The sequence below is a fragment of the Cetorhinus maximus genome, chromosome 17 (assembly GCF_964194155.1).
Source record: "Cetorhinus maximus chromosome 17, sCetMax3.hap1.1, whole genome shotgun sequence".
NCBI lineage: Eukaryota > Metazoa > Chordata > Chondrichthyes > Lamniformes > Cetorhinidae > Cetorhinus > Cetorhinus maximus.
In genome coordinates this window covers 8,978,267-8,995,826 of record NC_135895.1, presented here as the reverse complement: position 1 = coordinate 8,995,826, position 17,560 = coordinate 8,978,267, and the positions used below count along the sequence as shown (strand labels likewise).

The 17,560-nt window shown below is 45.3% G+C and overlaps 1 protein-coding gene across 5 annotated transcripts in view; it reads left to right on the top strand.

The window, feature by feature from the left end:
- adgrl2a (adhesion G protein-coupled receptor L2a) overlaps positions 1 to 6,030 on the top strand; it is an 865,273-nt gene extending 859,243 nt beyond the window's left edge. For 4 of the 5 annotated variants that reach the window (XM_078560693.1, XM_078560690.1, XM_078560691.1 and 1 more), the window contains one exon: positions 3,782 to 6,030. In XM_078560693.1, the coding sequence (XP_078416819.1) occupies positions 3,782 to 4,542 (761 nt within the window). In that variant the 3' untranslated portion in view covers positions 4,543 to 6,030. The remainder of the gene's footprint in view (positions 1 to 3,781) is intronic. The other variant, XM_078560694.1, reaches the window with a different exon arrangement.
- The last annotated feature ends 11,530 nt before the right edge of the window (positions 6,031 to 17,560 follow it).

The window sequence follows — 17,560 nt, the reverse complement described above, 5'->3', positions numbered from 1 at the left end:
TCCGCTCCCCCCCCAAAATACTTCTCTTAGCCGTGCCCCACAATTCCCCCCTCCTGCCCTCCACAGTCCCCCCACCACCCCCCATTTCCCCCCAAGCACGTGCCAAATGCTCCCCCAACCCTCGTGGACCCCCGAGGGAGCATGAATGAAGCCTATGCGAAACTGAACTAGACAAACCCTAAGATTCAATAAAATAGAAGCAAAATACTGCGGATGGTGGCGAACTGACCCATTCACCCCAAAAATCCCTCCTCCCTTCTCTAGTATGAGTCACTACCCCTAGTACTTTAATTGGGCCCACTCAGGGCAGACTGTGGACTGAACCTTGGGGTAAATAAAAACGGAAAGTGCCGGAAAAACTCAGCAGGTCTGGCAGCGTCCGTGGAGAGAGAAACAGAGTTAACGTTTCGAGTCCGTACGACAATTCTTCGGAAGAAGAGTCTTCGTTCCGAAGAAGAGTCACATTGAACTCAAAACATGAACTCTGTCTCTCTTTTCACAGTTGATGCCAGACCTGCTGAGTTTTTCCAGAACTTTCTGTTTTTATTTACCCCAAGGTTCAGTCCACAGTCTGCCCCGAGTGGGCCCAATTAAAGTACTAGGGGTAGTGACCCATACTAGAGAAGGGAGGAGGGATTTTTGGGGTGAATGGGTCAGGGCTCCTAACTCTTCCTGATTGTCAGAGGCCCCTCTCCCTGCTTGAAACATATAAGGGGGGGTGGGGGGGAGGGGACAGCAGCAGGGAGAATGGTGGGTGCAGTCCCCTCCCTCACAAGTAGGTGAACGTTTGGAGAGTGGGTGAGCCATTGGAGATGGAGGGGGGAGTGGAAATGGGGGTCTGAATGTAAAGGCGTGTGCTAGTGCAAAGGCAACACCTTTAAGAAAGGGGTCACGCCTGGCAGTGAGGAAAGAATTCAACTGTGTCTAGAAGCGGCAAGTAGGAGCATTTCCCTTTCGCAAATGACTAGCACCAATAAGGCCTCGCCATAGAAAGTTAGCATTTGAATGATACCAGTAAGTTGATGCTGTACTCACACGAGGCCTCAAATCAGAAAGGATGAGAGTTGGACCTGGAATTTCCACCTGTTCTCAAGCAGATGTATTAACACTGCGAGTAAATCGAAGCACTGAAGCTTAACTTGCAAAGAAAGAAAGAAAAAAAAGTGTGTTTTATAAGTGGTGTGTTGAATCTAACCCGAGTTTTCTTTTGTTTACATTATTTGTCTTTTGCTCTTTCCTTATGCTTCCCTCTAGTGACCTACAGAGAGACAAGTATGGGAGTCAAACTTAACTTTGCCTATCAAATGTAAAAAACAATTCCAGCATGCTTGTTTAATTTCTTTTCTCTCTTTTTATTTGAAATGAGGCAATTGGTGAAAACATTACTGGAGGCCAAGAAGTAGACTCAGTGGCAAAAGGTTTACTGTGATTATCTGGCCGGAAAGGAACGTGTATAATTGCAGTCACACAGCTGATAAGTCAGGGATTATAGACTGTACTTTCACAAGCCAGAGCATTGTCATAACAAATTCAATTGGCAGGATCCCACTTGGTCACTGTTGTTAAATTTAACAGTTGTCCCAATGTTACAGAGCTGCCCAGACCACAACAAGGATTTCTCTGCTCTGTCAGCTCTGCTCTTAGGAGTTTGTCACCTTTTGGGTTTGGGGAAGGGTTAGTAGGCTGAGTTTCCTGTTCTCAATGTCCAGTGAGCCCTGATAGATATGGGCGCGTGGTGGATGCCATCAGGCGTTCCGAGATCCTGCCTGTACATACAGACCAGGCTAGAATCTCACCGAGGTGCCAGTGGCACTGTATGCCAATGAGAGTCATGCCCGCCTCCTGGAAATTAGAAAGGGGCTGGGGAGGAAACTGGCCAGAAAGTGGTAAGGGTAACAATCTCCTCATTCAAATCTGCACAGGCCAACAAAACTGGTGTGAATTCAGCTGTGCAGAATGAAGTGAGCAGACGCCATATTGGAGTCTCTAAAAACATGTGTCCGCTGGAGGCTGAAGGTGGTCTCCAAGGCTGAACGAGCATTTCACTCCCCCCCCCACCGCCCCCAAGTCATTCCATAACAATAGGCAAACGTAAGAGATGAGTCAATGTCTGAACCCAGGCCCTGGATCGCACAAATAAGGGACAAAACTGGCAAGTTACCCCATGCCCCCCCCCCGCCCCCTCTACCCCCAGATCAACTGCATCAAACCCAATTTCAACACTGGGCTCTGGATGGTAACTTTTTTGCAGACTGATTTCCTGCTGCCAGCAAAGCTTTCCTCCTTCAAGCCATTTGAATACAACCTAGCAGTCGTTCTGTGGCCAGTCACACTCCGATCACATTTTGCATCATTCCAGTCAAAGTAACCGAGAATACAAATAGCACTTTCCAAAGCATGCTGTGCTCATAAATGCGTGTGTGTGTGTGTGTTTTCTGTACGTGTGTTTGTAATAAATCATGTGCTGGCTGTTTTACATGTCTGTGCTGTAGTAGAAGGAATTCTTAGTTGTTGGAAAGCACAAGGCTAGTAAATAAGCCCACTTCTCCCCAATAGCTGTTCCTGCAAATGTGCTCGAGGCTGCTCCTCCTCAACTGGTGGATTTCAAGCATCATCTTTCCATTCAGCCACACACATTTGCTGTTTGCAAAGTGCACGTTCTGCAGCCTGCCTTTGAAGACCTTTGCCCACATTTCTTCAGCTTGCCCGCCAGGCCCATGGTCTCTAAGGGCGTGATCCCACAAAACCCCCTTTCTCTCTCTCTCTCTCTCCCCCACCTCCTCCCACCTCCCACACACTCTGCCATAGCCGGTCAGCAGTGTCCACTGTGACCGATGCAGACCGCACGGTTGCGGAGGGCGTGGGTGAGGAGGGCGCCCGGTGGCTCTCGAAAGAAAGCTGGAACGATGCGCGTAAGGAGCGGAAACAGAAGCAGAAAGCCCTCGCTCTCGCCTGAGATCGCATTTGATGAACCCTCGCTCTGACTTGGTTTTTCTGAGATATTTTGCGTGATCCTTCATGTTACAGTGATCATTTTACTTTCTTTTGTATGTCAGCTACTCTTACACCAGATAGCCTGAGCAGACAGACTTGATGTGAATTGCCCATGTGAGTCGATCCAGCTGATGTCTATAGTGTTTTCAGATGGTGCTTGTGGAGCCTGATACTTGTAGTTCCAAGAGGATGACTGTTCGGTGTTTGTCATGCTTATTTTGTGCTTGTCCATTTCTACCCCCCCTCTCCCCCAACCCTCCCCCACCATTCTTTGCTTTGCACCATGATGTTTCATTGCAAAGAACTGTGAAATAGTCCTGCCTGCTCGTGTCTGGATTTAATTTGGTTCCGTTTATTTGCACATGTTTTGTGAAGGTGGTGCATTTACTCTCCCCACCCACCCCCACCCCCCCCAAACCCCCCAAACCCCCCGCCAAGTCAACTTTAAGGTATTTCAGGACAAAAACCCATTTTGCCTTGTCCTGCGTCGAGCCCCTGAAGGAACGGCTGTACACAGTCATTGAAAACTGGAGACGTTGCCGATGTGAAGTCTCTCCCTTCTTCGGCGATGTTGATTTAGTTGGATGGTGGGGTGAAAGAGGGCGGGGAAAGGGGGCGTCTTCATATCTTATTGCCCTTAAGTGCTACCAGTGAAACTATTTTTGTTTTGTCCTGAACTACATTAAAAAAGATTGAATTTTTCTTTGGCTTGGAAGGTTGAGCCAAAATGGGACACAGTGCTAACTCAGTCATTGTATCTTCTTCTCTTCTCTGCTCTCGCTTCCAGGTCATTCACTGAACAACGGCCGGGACACAAGCGCAATGGATACTCTACCACTTAACGGCAACTTCAACAACAGCTACTCCATTCGGAATGGGGATTTCTCCAACGACAGTGTGCAGGCGCTGGACTGCGGGATAAGCCTGGGCGACACGGCCTTCGAGAAGATGATCATCTCCGAGCTGGTGCACAACAACCTCCGCGCCGGCAGCCACAAGGCGCACAACCTCGACCGCAGCCTGTCCTCCAAGGTGGCCGCCGCCGGTGGCAGCAGCAGCGAGGACGACGCCATCGTGGCCGACGCTTCGTCCTTGGCGCGCGGCGACCGGCCGGGGGACCCGCGGCAGCCGGAGCTCGAGGCCCCGCTGATCCCGCAGCGCACCCACTCCCTCCTCTACCACCAGCAGAAGCGGGCGGAGCCCGAGGCCGACGCTGGCTACGTGGCGGAGCTGACGGCCGAGGTCGACGACTCCTTGCAGTCGCCCAACAGAGACTCCCTGTACACGAGCATGCCCAACCTGAGAGACTCCCCGTACCCTGAAAGCAGCCCCGAGGCCGAAGAAGACTTGTCACCTTCCAAGCGCAGTGAGAACGAGGACCTTTACTACAAGAGCATGCCCAACCTAGGTGCTGGGAACCAACTCCAGACATATTATCAAATCAGCAGAGGCAACAGTGACGGATATATTATCCCCATTAACAAGGAAGAGTCTATTCCAGAAGGAGATGTGAGGGAAGGACAAATGCAACTGGTAACTAGCCTGTGAAACACATGCGTTTAAAAACTCAGCAAAAGATAAAAGGACCTCTGTAAGGTGCCACCCCTCGTATCTACCTGAATAGACAATGCAGCCACCTGTGGTGCTTTTACATTGTACAGGAACGAAAAAAACAGCTGGCTGCTGCCGCTCTGTGAAGACTTTGTGAGGGATAGGACTCTCTCACTACACAGAAACAGTATTGTTCCGTCGCAAGCTAAACCAGACAAATCCTAGGGTCTCTGCGCCTTTGTGCACTGCTGTTGATGCAGTGGGAGAACTTCTGGCCATTCCAGTGCAGCCGTCTTGAACACAGTTGTATATATATAGTTGCACCTTGTATCCCTTGCACCCCCCACCCAACCTCCCCCGCTCCCCTGCCCTACCCCAACCCAATCCCGCCCAGCCCAGGCCCTGACACTGGCCTCAGGCTCAAATCCAGGCCTCGGGCCCCGGCCACACTTTATAATAACGAGAGGAAGGTCCTGGAACCCTACAATACCTTAACGCTCCCGGAGAGGCTTTGTTGAACGTAGAGATGAACTGTGCATCACTGCTCGGTTTTTAAGAGCCAGTTGTCTCCTTGCATTTTGCGAACGGAGACCCTGGTCAGCCAAGAGCAGCCCAGCTGCAGGCCTTACACCTCATGTTCATTCAGCTGTACAGTTTATCTGTTCTCACTGAGAAATGGCTAAAGAAAATATATTTTGTTGTATTGCTATTGTAAAATAAATCGAATACATTGTTAGACCTGAATATAAGAGAATTTTAAACAGAAGGAATTTGATGAAAATAGTGTGTGAAGCTCCCAGTTGCACAAATGATGAAATCTGTTTTCTTCTTTCTTTCACAACTAGCCAATTGCGTGGAAATTTCCTCATTTTTACTTCATTGTTCACCCATTATGGTAACCCTCTTTCTTTTTTTTAAATTAAAAAAAAAGTATTTCTCTCTCTCTCTGTCTTGCCCACCCATCGAATCCGCTGCCTTTAACGATTTATTATTTGGCCAAATGAGTTGTGCCCTTTAATCTTTACTGAGTCGTTAAACCAGTTGCGCCAGGTCTGGTCTATGCGACGAAATCAGGCTCCATCTGTTTTTACTGTAATATATTTGATGGGGGAAAGCGGGGAGGGGGGAGTTGGGGGTGGTGGGGGTGAGGTGCAGGTTTTTTTTTGTGTGGGGTGGCGGGGAGAGGGATGAGTGGCACTTGAAGTCTTGTCATATCAATCTGGTCCAGCCAATCAAAGAAGCAGGTTGATTTCCTGGGCAATGAGTGTTGCCCATGTTCCATTCTGCCTAAAATCCCCAAGAGCCCAAGAGTTTATTTATTTATGATGGCCTGGGATGCAGGGTTTGAACAGTCCCAGCACAGATTTGCTTCAAGGTATCATTTTTTGTGTATTTCCTGTTAATAACGAGATCCCCACCACTAATACCTGATGTAAAGTTTAACACTTCTTTGACAGTAAATAAATGTGAGAATTTTGCAAATAATCGATAAAGTCGAGCGTATTTGTTCCCCATGTGTTGACTCTGTTGAATACCGATGATATGTGACGACTCTGTGACTCAGTGAGTAGCACACTCACCTCTGAATCGGAAGGCCCACTTAAAAATCTAGGCTGACACTCCAAAGCAGCACTGAGGGAGTGCTGTCTTGCCGGAGGTGCCGTCTTGCGGATGACACATTGAACTGAGGCTTTGTCTTGCCCTCTCAGCTGTCCGTAAAAGTTCCCAGAGTGCCACTTTGAAGGAGTTCCCTCCGATGCCCTGATCACCCTTTTTTTTCTCTCAGAGCGACCCACTGAAACAGATGATTTGATCTTCATCACGGTGCAGTTTGTGGGAGCATGCTGTTCGTGAACTGACTGCTGTGCTTCCTACATGACAACATTTCAGAAGCACTTCATTGGTTTTAAAGCGCATTGGGAGTGGCCTGAGGTCAGGAAAGGCGCTATATAAATGCAAAGTCTTTCTTAACATTGCGTTAAGTTTTCCTGTCCACATGCCCTGGAAGCTCTGATTTTTGGTGCTTCATTCGAACGATCGTACCTGTAAGCCTGAGGTCAGAAAGCTATTCCCAAGTGCAACCTGAGATCATTGCCAAATCTACTCCTTCCTGCTGGCCTGGTGATTAGGAACAGCAGCCATGGCTGATTTTACACCTCCGCACCACAGGGTTGCTAATTCCACCTGTCAGCCCTGTCACTTTCAGTTTTAAAAGGGAGTTTTTTTTTCTCTCAGTCCTCGCTTTAAGCCTAGCGAGAGCTGGGTGTGTTTTGAATCAGGCCGATCAGTGTGAAACAATTATGTTCTGAACTGAAGACTGAGTATAGTTACCGCGCGCGCACGTTTATGGAAAATAGCTTTGCATTTGAAATCCTTCCTAGCCTGAAGATGTAGTGTAAAAATGGCATATCCCAGCAAATTAATTTTGGCATTATTCGCAAATGGCCCATTGAGCTCAGAATTTTAATTACAGCTGACATCTTGTATTACCATTTAATGCAATTACCATTACATTAAACGGTAGGCTATTAGGGTGATCATTTATTTACAAAGGAAAGTCAATTTTGGAGTGCTAACGAAAATAATATCCATAATGAATGTTTCTAGTTTCACAGCTCTTTGCAATTTGGCCTATAATTCAGGAGAAACAGGCCAGATCAAGTGTGAGGCAGAGCCATAATTAGAAGTGTTAGACCAAGCTTGCGGTGCTGGGTTCAGTTCTGGTCTCCGCCGGGGGAGTTTCGCCAGGCCTGTGGAGACGGGACAGGGTGTGGAAATGGCGGCGAGCCAGATGAGAGAAAAATGTGTTGGGCCTGTTCACCCAGGGCGGGGTTGAGTCCTGAACTCAGCAACTCTCCTATCAATGGCGGGAAGTTAATTGAAGCAGGTAATTAGGCAATTAACAGCAATCTTCCACCCACACGGCACATCTGTCAACACCTTGGCAATGCAGAGGAGGCGGCTGCACAGTGGGAGGTTGCAGAGGCGTGAGAGGCTTTTTAGCCTTTAACAGCAAAAAAAAAGCGCCAAGTCTGATGTCACTCACTGGCGGAGACTTGCCATTGTGTGAGGATCCTCCTTAAGACTGATGTCTCCGGTACTGCTGGGAGCTGATTCAGTGCCAGCCACTTCCATTAGAGATTGATCATGCCTCCTTCGCATCCCTCCCACTTCTCCTGTGTATCCCTCAGCAGCACTCTCACTGCAGACACAGTGAAGGCTGCCGGTCACCCTTACAAGGGAGTGCGCTGAATCATTCGCTTGCCCCCACCCCTCAGGTTAACCACCGACCCTCATTGGATGTCGATCCCTGAGGCAGATTCTCAATTGGTCACCTTCCATAAGATTGGACTAGAAAGTGCACTGCTGCAGCCAATGGGATCAGGGGCTGAAAACAGTGCCGATGGCCAGTGATTCTGCTCCATGTTGTACAAAGGATACAGGGGAACAAGAGAAAGTGCAAAAAAATTGGAATGGATAATACTGGAACTGAGAGGTTGGGGGAAAAAATTGAATAAACAAATACTTTCTTCTCTAGAAAATAGTAGGATAAGAAGTGACCTGATGGAGGGTCTGAAGATTATGAAGGGTCTCAATTGGGTAGACGTAGAGGAGGTGTTTCCACTTGTGAGGAGACCAAACTATAGTCATAAATCGAAGATAGTCACTAGCACATCCAGTTGGGAATTCAGGAGAAACCTCTTTATTCAGAGAGTGGTGAGAATGTGGAACTCGCCAGCCACAAGGAGCAGTTGAGGCGAATAGTGTAGAGGCATGAAGGGGAAGTCAGATAAACACAAGAGGGAGATAGGAAAGGAAGGGTATGCTGACGATGTGTGATGAAGAGGTGGGAGGAGGCTGCTGTGGAGGAGCATAGACACCAACATGGAGCAGATGGGCCGAAAGGCACGTGCTGTAAGTTCCACGTTGCTTTAAATATCCAACATTGAATGCGATAACCTCACACACGTTTTTGCGATGGTAAGTCAGTTAACGGTTTAGTAAAAGTAAAATACCGCGGATGCTGGAAATCTGAAACAAACAAAACGCTGGAAAGACTCAGCAGGTCTAACAGCATCTGTGGAGAGAAAGACAGAGTCAACGTTTCGAGTCCGTATGACCTCTTCAGAGCTAAAGACGTTAGCTCTGAAGAAGAGTCATACAGACTCGATACGCTAACTCTGTCTCTCTCTTCACAGATGCTGCAGACCTGCTGAGCTTTTCCAGCATTTTCCGTTTTTTGTCACGGTTTAGTAATATTGCTTTGTTAAACTGGTTCAAATGGGGAATTAATGTCAGGATCTTCTTCCTGACACCCAGAATTAGCATTTTATCTGGCATTTTATCACCAGGTCTGATTGTTGCAACCATTTTAAATTATTAGTTGCTGTCATGTGGTCAAACATGGCAGCCAATATGCACAAAGCAAGATCCCCCCCCAAGCAACGAAAGAATGGATGCTTCCTGTTTGATGTTCATTGAGGGAGAAACTACGGCCAGGATACGAGGAGGCCTCCCTTCACTTCAAAACCATGCTCACAGGAGCCATGGGCCTTCATTTGAAAACTCATCCGAGAAAAGCCATCTCTGCTGATGAAGCACTCCCTCAGGACTACGCTTTTAGTGTCACCCTGGACTATGTTCTTGAACCCACCGCATTCTAACACATTAGCAAGAGTGCTACCACTGAGCCAAGCTGGCATCCGGCAAAGTGGGGTCAATGTGGGAAATGGACTACTGGGCAAGATATTGGAGGCAGGCCAACTGGAATCATGTAAGAAATTATTGCTGGTGATATTGGGATAACAACAATATTTTCTTAAATGATTCCAGTTGGCCTGCCTCCAATATCTTGGAATGTAAAATGTTATTGTTGGCGATATTGGCATAACAGCAACATTTTGCACTCATGTTATGTATTTAATGTAGCAAAGCATCCAAGGCGCTTGACAGGAATGTAGTCAGGCACAAATTGACACCAAGCCCAAAGGGAGACTTTAGGACAAGTGATCAAATGCTTGGCCAAAGTGGTATGTTTTAGCAGGAGAGGTGGAGAGCCAAAGAGGATTATGGAGGGAGCTTAGGACCTAAACAGCTGAAGGCCTGGCTGGCAATAATGGGGCAAAGGAAGTGGGGGGCGGTGTGCAAGACAGCAGAATAGAATGCAGACATCCAGGGCTGTGGGTAGTTACCTTGAGAAATTGAGAGGGATTTTTGCATGGAAATTGAATTAGCGAGAACTTCTTAGCTAATCAATTAAGTTTGTCTGGGAAACTTGCAGGTCAGCCACCCCTGGTCAAAACAGAGATATTGGAAGACAGATTACAACGTGTCAGCCATTGTTCAGACTGCACGCTCGCAGTGATGGCATTGTTAAGGAGCGGTGATCGATAATGAAGTTAATAATGCAGGTGAAGTAAGACGTAGTTGGTCTGATGGACAAGTTCAAACAAATCTGTAACTGCGGAACCTGGCAATTACAGGGATATCAATCGAGGATATGCAGCAACCTTCAACTAACCTGTTATGTTTTAAGTAACTAAAGGGAGCTAGGAATTAGGAGGAAAAGGATTTCACTGCCACACCTGAGTGTTTGAAGTACAGATTCGGTTTAATCATTACATGCCTGCTTGACTGAGTTATCCTATCCAGAGTCCTAAAGTTGTGGATTAAGCTCAAAAACTTTAAGTACATGTCCTAGATTAGTGTTCCTGTGCAGCACTGAGGGAGTGCTGCATTGTCAAATTGTCATCTCGGATGAGATGTTTTACGAAGGACCTATTTAAGTGTTTGGATCATTTCGGCAGATATTAAAGATGCTGGGCATTATGTGAGGGGGGTGATCTTCCAGTGGTGCCTCAGCTCATTTCCATGCAAACTCAACAACTACAACAATTTATATTTAACGCAATGAAACATCCCAAGATGCTTCACAAGAGTGATTATAAAACAAAGTATAACTCCGAGACACATAAGGAGATAATAGGTCAGATGACCAAAAATTTGGTCAGAGAGGTAGGTTTTAAGGAGTGTCTTAAAGATGGAAAGCGAGGTGGAGAGGTTTAGGGAGGGAATTCCATGGTTTAGGGTGCAAGCCACTGAATTCACGGCCACCAATGGTGTAATGATTAAAACTTGGGATGGTCAAAGATAATCTTGGGGTATGATGGTGATGCAGAAAAATGAGCATGTCATCTAGAGTTTACCAGAGAAAGGTAGAAGGAATGTCTTTGTGGAAGAAAAATATCAAGAACTTGGATTGAGATATAGCATTTTTCACACATCAGGATGTTTAAAGCACTTTTGTTGTGATAACAGCTGATGTTGATCCTGGACAAGTCAGATCCCAGAGTGAAACCTGGCTTGGCTGATCTTTGATTTTTAGCAACCGTGGAGACAGTTATTGAACATATTCACAAGAGTCTGTCAGTATATTTTTAACGCAGAGAATAAAATGTTTATTAAACAAGAAAAAAGGAACGATATTACACTAGACAAAAGGTTGGAAAGATTCCAATACAGGTTCTAGAAAGTGATTCAAACTCACGCTATTCCTTTTATCACAGCAACCCTTACAGACATAAAACCCCAGTGAGGATTTACCACTGTCTCAACGCCAAGGTTTCATGCTTAGGTTAGCTCAGTTTCAAACAGTCATCTTCCAGCGGACTTCTGAAATTCACTGGATGCTTTACTTCAGCTGGTACCTCTCCCTGAGACACCCAAAAATCGCAATCTAAACTCACCATTACTTCAACTTCAGAGCAAACACGAGTTCCCTAAACTCAGTTCTCCAGCAGGCTTTGGGGATTTCTTATTAGAGAGATTAGACCTTCTGCCTTCACTCTCTGGTATACACGCACTATCTGACCACCCTTCTGTGTTTCCCTGTCTCTCTGAGTGCCTCTGGACAACTGTCACTAGGCAATAGCACAGTTCTTACTATTTTTTTAACTTCACTAAACTACTAACCCCTTGGTAACCCATCTCTTCACTTCTAGTTGTAAAACCTTATTAAGAATGCATGTTTACAAACAGGGGCCCCAGACTTCCCGGCACCCAGCTCACAAAAACCTCTAAAGGAAATTAAAACCAGGTTTCACCTTTCTTAACGCCCAAATACAAAATCTAATTAAACTGAAAGCTATACATTGTTCCCAATACTTTACAACCACCAAAGTTATGTTCCAAGTCTCTAGAGTGAGACTTGACTTCGCAACATATTGACTCCAAGCTGAGAATGCTAAGCCACGGCTGTGACATTGTGAAGTCGAAGGTTACTTAAGTCAATCACTGCATTTAAAAGGGAGCCGGAACTTAGCATGTGAGGAGGAGAAATGTTGAATGCTCGAGGGGCGAGTGAGGAATTGGGTTTAGAAGAGGTAGCTTCAATGTAATGACAGAGCTGGCATAGAGGAGCTCCGGTGCTGATGTTACTGCAAGTCAGTGAGAACATTGCAAATCATTGCTATGTGATTTAATTGGAATTCAACGTCACGTGGAGTTCTTTTAAGTTTGAACTCATTTTTAGCATGGCAACGTGATAACTTTTGATTAAACCTTCCACAGGATATATGGAAGCAGCGGTGATTTATTGGGACTCTTGTTTTTTGAAAGACAAGTTCGGATTTAGATGATGCATGTTCCTATGGACGTGGCTGATGGACCCATCCCTTTATTATGCAGGAAATATTATCTAAAGCTCCAACAGACTCTAATGTATTTAAATCAATACTAATGGATTTTACCGAATGGAGATGGTTTGATATATTGGGCAATTTCATTTTGCACCAGGGCTCCCAATTAAGAAGGATTCAAATGGGACTCATTACAGCGAGGTAGAAGAATGCTGCATTTTAATTCCAAATGTCAAATTTCTGTCTGGGCATGCTGTTAGACTCAGAAACCATTAAGCCACGATTCTAATTGAAAAATTGGTTAATAAGAGAAAACTGTGAATGCTGGAAATCTGAAATGAGCACGGGAAAGTGTTTGGGAACAGGAACAATTTATCTTGACAAGCTGAAGACAGGAAGAAAGAACTTGCATTTATTTAGCACCTGTCACCATGTCAGGACAGCTAGAAGTCTTCCATGCCCAATGAAGTGCTCTCACCTGTTGTAACGTGAGGAAATGCAGCAGCCAATTTGCTCACAGCACGGTTCCACAAAGACCAAAGAGAGAAATGACCAGGTTATCTCTTTTGGTGATAGATACCAACCCTTCATCCACATCATAGATGCAACCCAATTTTAATATCCTAGAATTGGGGCATTGACCATGCATAGAGTCAGTATGGCGCAGAAAGACACCATTTGACCCATCAAGTCCATGCTGGACCTCTGTAGAACAATCCAGCCAGTCCCATTCCCTGCTCTATCCCCGTAGCCCTACAAGATCATTTTCCTCATGTAGGTACCCAATTTCACCATCCTCGTAGGCAGCAAGTTCCAGTTCATGGCCCCTCACTGCGTAAAAAAGTTCTTCCTCACCTGCCCCCCACCTCCATATCTCTTTCCATAACCTCAGATTGGTGTCATTTAGTCCTTGTAACATCAACTAATGCGAACACCTTATCTAAACTTGTCATAATCTTCTACACCTCCATCAATTCTCCCCTCAATCCATTACTCCAATTACTCCAAGGAAAGGAAGCCCCCACCTTTTCCAACCTAACCTTGTAGCTAAAAGTTGCCATCCCTGGAACCATTCTGGTAAATCTCCTCTGCACCCTCTCTAGGAACCTCACGTCCTACCTAAAGTGCGGTGACCAGAACTGGACATAATACTCCAGCTGTAGCAACAGTAATTTGGGGGCTGATTCTGAATTTGCCAAATTGTGCAGTCAGATGATGGTTGTAAAATTTACCAGGCCCAACGACCTCCATGGTAAATTTCTGGTGAGTAATTAAGCCTGCTTCTTGCACGTGGATATTTCAGTGCTGCCGTCAGAAAGAGAAATAGACAGGAGCTCTTAAGTGGATGGCATTACTCTGCCAGTCCCACCCCTTTCTATTGACCTTGTGCACCAAAAACATCGCACGCCCCCTCACAACCCGCTGCACCCTACCCCATTTCCAGCAAGGTTTTTAAAACCCACAAAATAAAGCAACAGAGACATGGCATGAACGAGTCCTGCTTCAAATTCTTCTCTCACATGCCCAGATTGTACGATCATGTCACCTAGCGCCAGCTCCCTTTCACAAAACAAAACAATTTCAGGCCTAGTCTCTTTAGCTTAATCACATGGACCTGTCGCTTTTCCCGTTTTTACAAATGTTGGCAGAGCTCGCTGTGCATTTCCTTTTAGCATTTTCATTTTGCATTTGCAAGTTGAAATCTTGCATTCACCACTGTTTGTGGGTTCACGACCCGCTCCAAAGGATTTGTGCAGGTAAAAACCAAGTGGGCCGTCCCATACTGAAAGAGCGTCCCTTTTGCCGAAGCTGAGATGAGACTTGTTCGACCTGATCATGAGGATATTGTAGAATCTCCTGGGAATATCCGAGGAGCTGGGTGATGGTGGGATTTGTTTCCCAATGTCGTGGCCAGGAATTGCTCCTTCAGCCACCTCCAGCTGAACGTTACCCGTGGGATCTCCATTGGGAACAAAGTGGTTGCTCCATCTGCCAACAACGACAACGCACTGCATCTGGAGCATGTTGAGTTACCTCTGAGAGACATGAAGAAGAGTAATGGAAAATGACAGCTCTTGTTCTCTGTTGCCATCATTATAATGTTCTAATGGTTGCAAACAGGCATGTGCCAGAATAGAATCAAAATATTATCAATATCCCTTATGCTGCCCATTTTTTACATATCCCAAAGCAAGCAAATATTTCCTTCAAATCTACTATCGTTACAGATTGTAAACTAGATCTTAAAACATTTTCTGTCTTCACAGTAAAAACAAGGGTCACTTGTCGAGTCTAAGTCCTGGAAATCTAACCCTCAAAGCTCAGGCAATCAGTCAACAAAAACAAAAACGTAGATAAAAGCAAAACACTGCAGATGCTGGAAATCTGAAACAAAAACAGAAAATGCTGGAAAAACTCAGCAGGTCTAACAACATCTGTGGAGAGAAAAACAGAGTTAACGTTTCGAATCCTTATGACTCTTCTTCAGAGCTCGAAGCTTGATTAGAAACAAAAACTTGCCCTTATATAGCACTTTGAATGTAGCAAAACATCCCCCAGTGTTTCACAAGAACATTGGTATTTAGTACTTTGCAAGGTTTTCCTCCATTGTCTTCCACTAGGGAATTTTCACAGGAGGTGCACGAAGAGGGCAGCCATGGTCACATTAATTAAAATAATTCAACAGATTTTCCTTAAATGAATCCTTAGGGGACATGGAGATTAAGGTTTGTGGAAGATTGCTCCAGTCCTTAATTGTTCTCGGGGAAAAAAGGAGTCAGCAAAGGAAGCATGTTGGAACTGTTGGTTATGACCTCTTTGAGCTCGTTCACTTTTGGGCTTAATGCACTGCTTAGAAATATTTAATTGTTCATTCAAAATCTTACAGAGGCTTGTCAGCCTGTGGGTTGAATATGCCAGTCGAGCGATGTGGCCAACTGGAAGGAGGCACTAGAATCTCGTGAGTAATTGTTTTTAACTAAAACAAGCTGACTGGCATGAACTTTCTCAAGGAGGGTAATGTTTTTAGCAGGATATGGGTCCCAAGCAGCTGCGCCGTACCTAAAGTGCAGTCTAGCCAATGTCTGGTACAGCATTTCCTTTACTGCAGTCAAAGAATGATGGAAGTTCCATTTCACGACCCCCAAGCATTTTGGATGCCTTTGAGGCTGCTTAGTGACTTTGTACATTTCCACTTTAAATTATTTTTGATGTGGATTCCTAAGCAACGACACTCTTTTTGTAACTTCAATAGGGGAATCGTGCATGGTGTAGTTGGGTGCTGACGGCCATTGAGTATTGCTGATTCGCATTCCCTACATATTGGCCCATTTGACGAGATTATTCAGATCTTCTCAAAGGTTAACCTCATCTGGTGCTCCAGGAATGGCTCTATAGACTAAGCAGGCATGTGCAAAGAGTTTGATCTGGCTTGATATTCCATCCTGTATGTCATGTATAAAGAGGATAAACAAATGTGGACCCAGGACGGTACCTTGGGGCACGCTGCTTAAGGCTGGTTTCCAATTTCGGACTTCCCCATTCACTGTGACTCTTTGCTGCTGCCTTTTGGTAAGAAATGTTCTTATCCATTGCTTAGTATTTCCTCAGACTCCACACTGATCTAGTTTGTCCAGTAGCTTTTCATGAGGTACACGGTCCAATGCCTTGGAACAGTCAAAAATAGCTAGATCTGTGACGATGCGATTGTCAAGATTATAGTTCAGATTACGGATGGTGAGTTGTGATTCTGTTGATCTGGCTGTACGAAAGGCATGCTGTTCATCAATAAGGATATTCTGCCCTTCAAGATGTCTCATTAGCTGACTACCACTGTTGTGTTCTAGTAATTCACAGCAAACACTAGTAAGTGAAACAGGTCAGTAGTTGGCTGAATCAGTAAGGTGTCCTTGCTTGGGAAGTGCAGAAGCATTAGCACGTATACAGTTGATGGGTAGTTCTCCTGTGGTTATCTATTGTTGAAAAATGTCACTGTAACACGGGTGCAAACTCACTTGCTGCAGCTTTAAGTGCATGGTTTGCAATGTCACCAGGACCACAAGCTTTAGATGGATCAGTGTTACGGAGGAGTTTCTCAACACCTTTTGCTATAATTATAACGCCTGGGATGCTATCCCATCATACTACAGATTCGTACTTTGACTCCTTCCCTGAAGATCACTGAATTGTTGCAGCTCAGAAGGAGGCTTTCCAAATGAGCATTTAGTCTAGTGCTATTCCACTGCCTTCTCCCTGTAACCCCACAGATTGTTTATTTTCAAATAATCCTCTAATTCCCTTTCGAATACCTCAGTTGAACCTGCCTCCACCAGGCAGTACATTCCAGTGTGAAGAAGTATTTTCTCATATCGCTTTTGCTTCTTTTGCCAGTTACTTTAAATCTGTGCCCTCTCGTTCTCAATCCTTTCACAGGTGGGAACAGTTTTTCTCTACCTACTCTGTCCAGACCCCTCATGATTTTGAATACCTCTATCAAATCTCCTCTTAGCCTTCTTTTCTCTAAGGAAAACAGTCCCATCTTCTCCAAGATGAGAGTAAGGTACCGTGGATGCTGGAAATCTGAAATAAAAACAAAAAAAATGCAGGAAAAACTCAGCAGGTCTGGCAGTATCTGTAGAGGGAGAAACAGAGTTATCATTCTGAGTCTGTATGACTCTTCTTCAGAGCTCTGAAGAGTCATACGGACTTGAAGCATTAACCCTGTTTCTCTCCACAGATACTGCCAGACCTGCTGAGCTTTTCCAGCATTTTTTTGTTTTTATTCCAACTTCTCCAATCTTACTTCATAACTGAAGTTCCTCATCCCTGGAAACATGCTCATAAACCTCTTCTGCACTCTCTCCAGGCCTTCACTCCCTTCCTAAACTGTAATGTCCAGAGTTGTACGGAAAACTTCAGCTGATGTCTAACTAAACAAGTCTGATACAAGTTCAACATAATCTCCTTGCCCTTGTACTCTATGCCCCTATTAATAAAGCCTAGAATATACGTGTGCTTTATTAACTACTCTCTCAACCTGTCCTGCCACCTTCACTGACTTATGCACACATACACCCAGGTCCCTCTGCTCCTGCAACCCCTTTAGAGTTGTGCCCTTTATTTTATAGTGTCTGTCCATGTTCATTCTACCAAAAACATATCACCTCACATTTCTTCACATTGAACTTCACCTGCCGTCTATCCACACCTTCCACCAACTTTTTATTTATTTTTATTCATTCATGGGACGTGGGCTTCACTGGCTAGGCGAGCGTTTATTGCCCATCCTTAATTGCTCCTGAGAAGGTTGTTGTGAGCTGTCTTCTTGAACCACTGGAGTCTATGTCGTTTTGAAGTTCGACACTGTCCACCTCACAGTT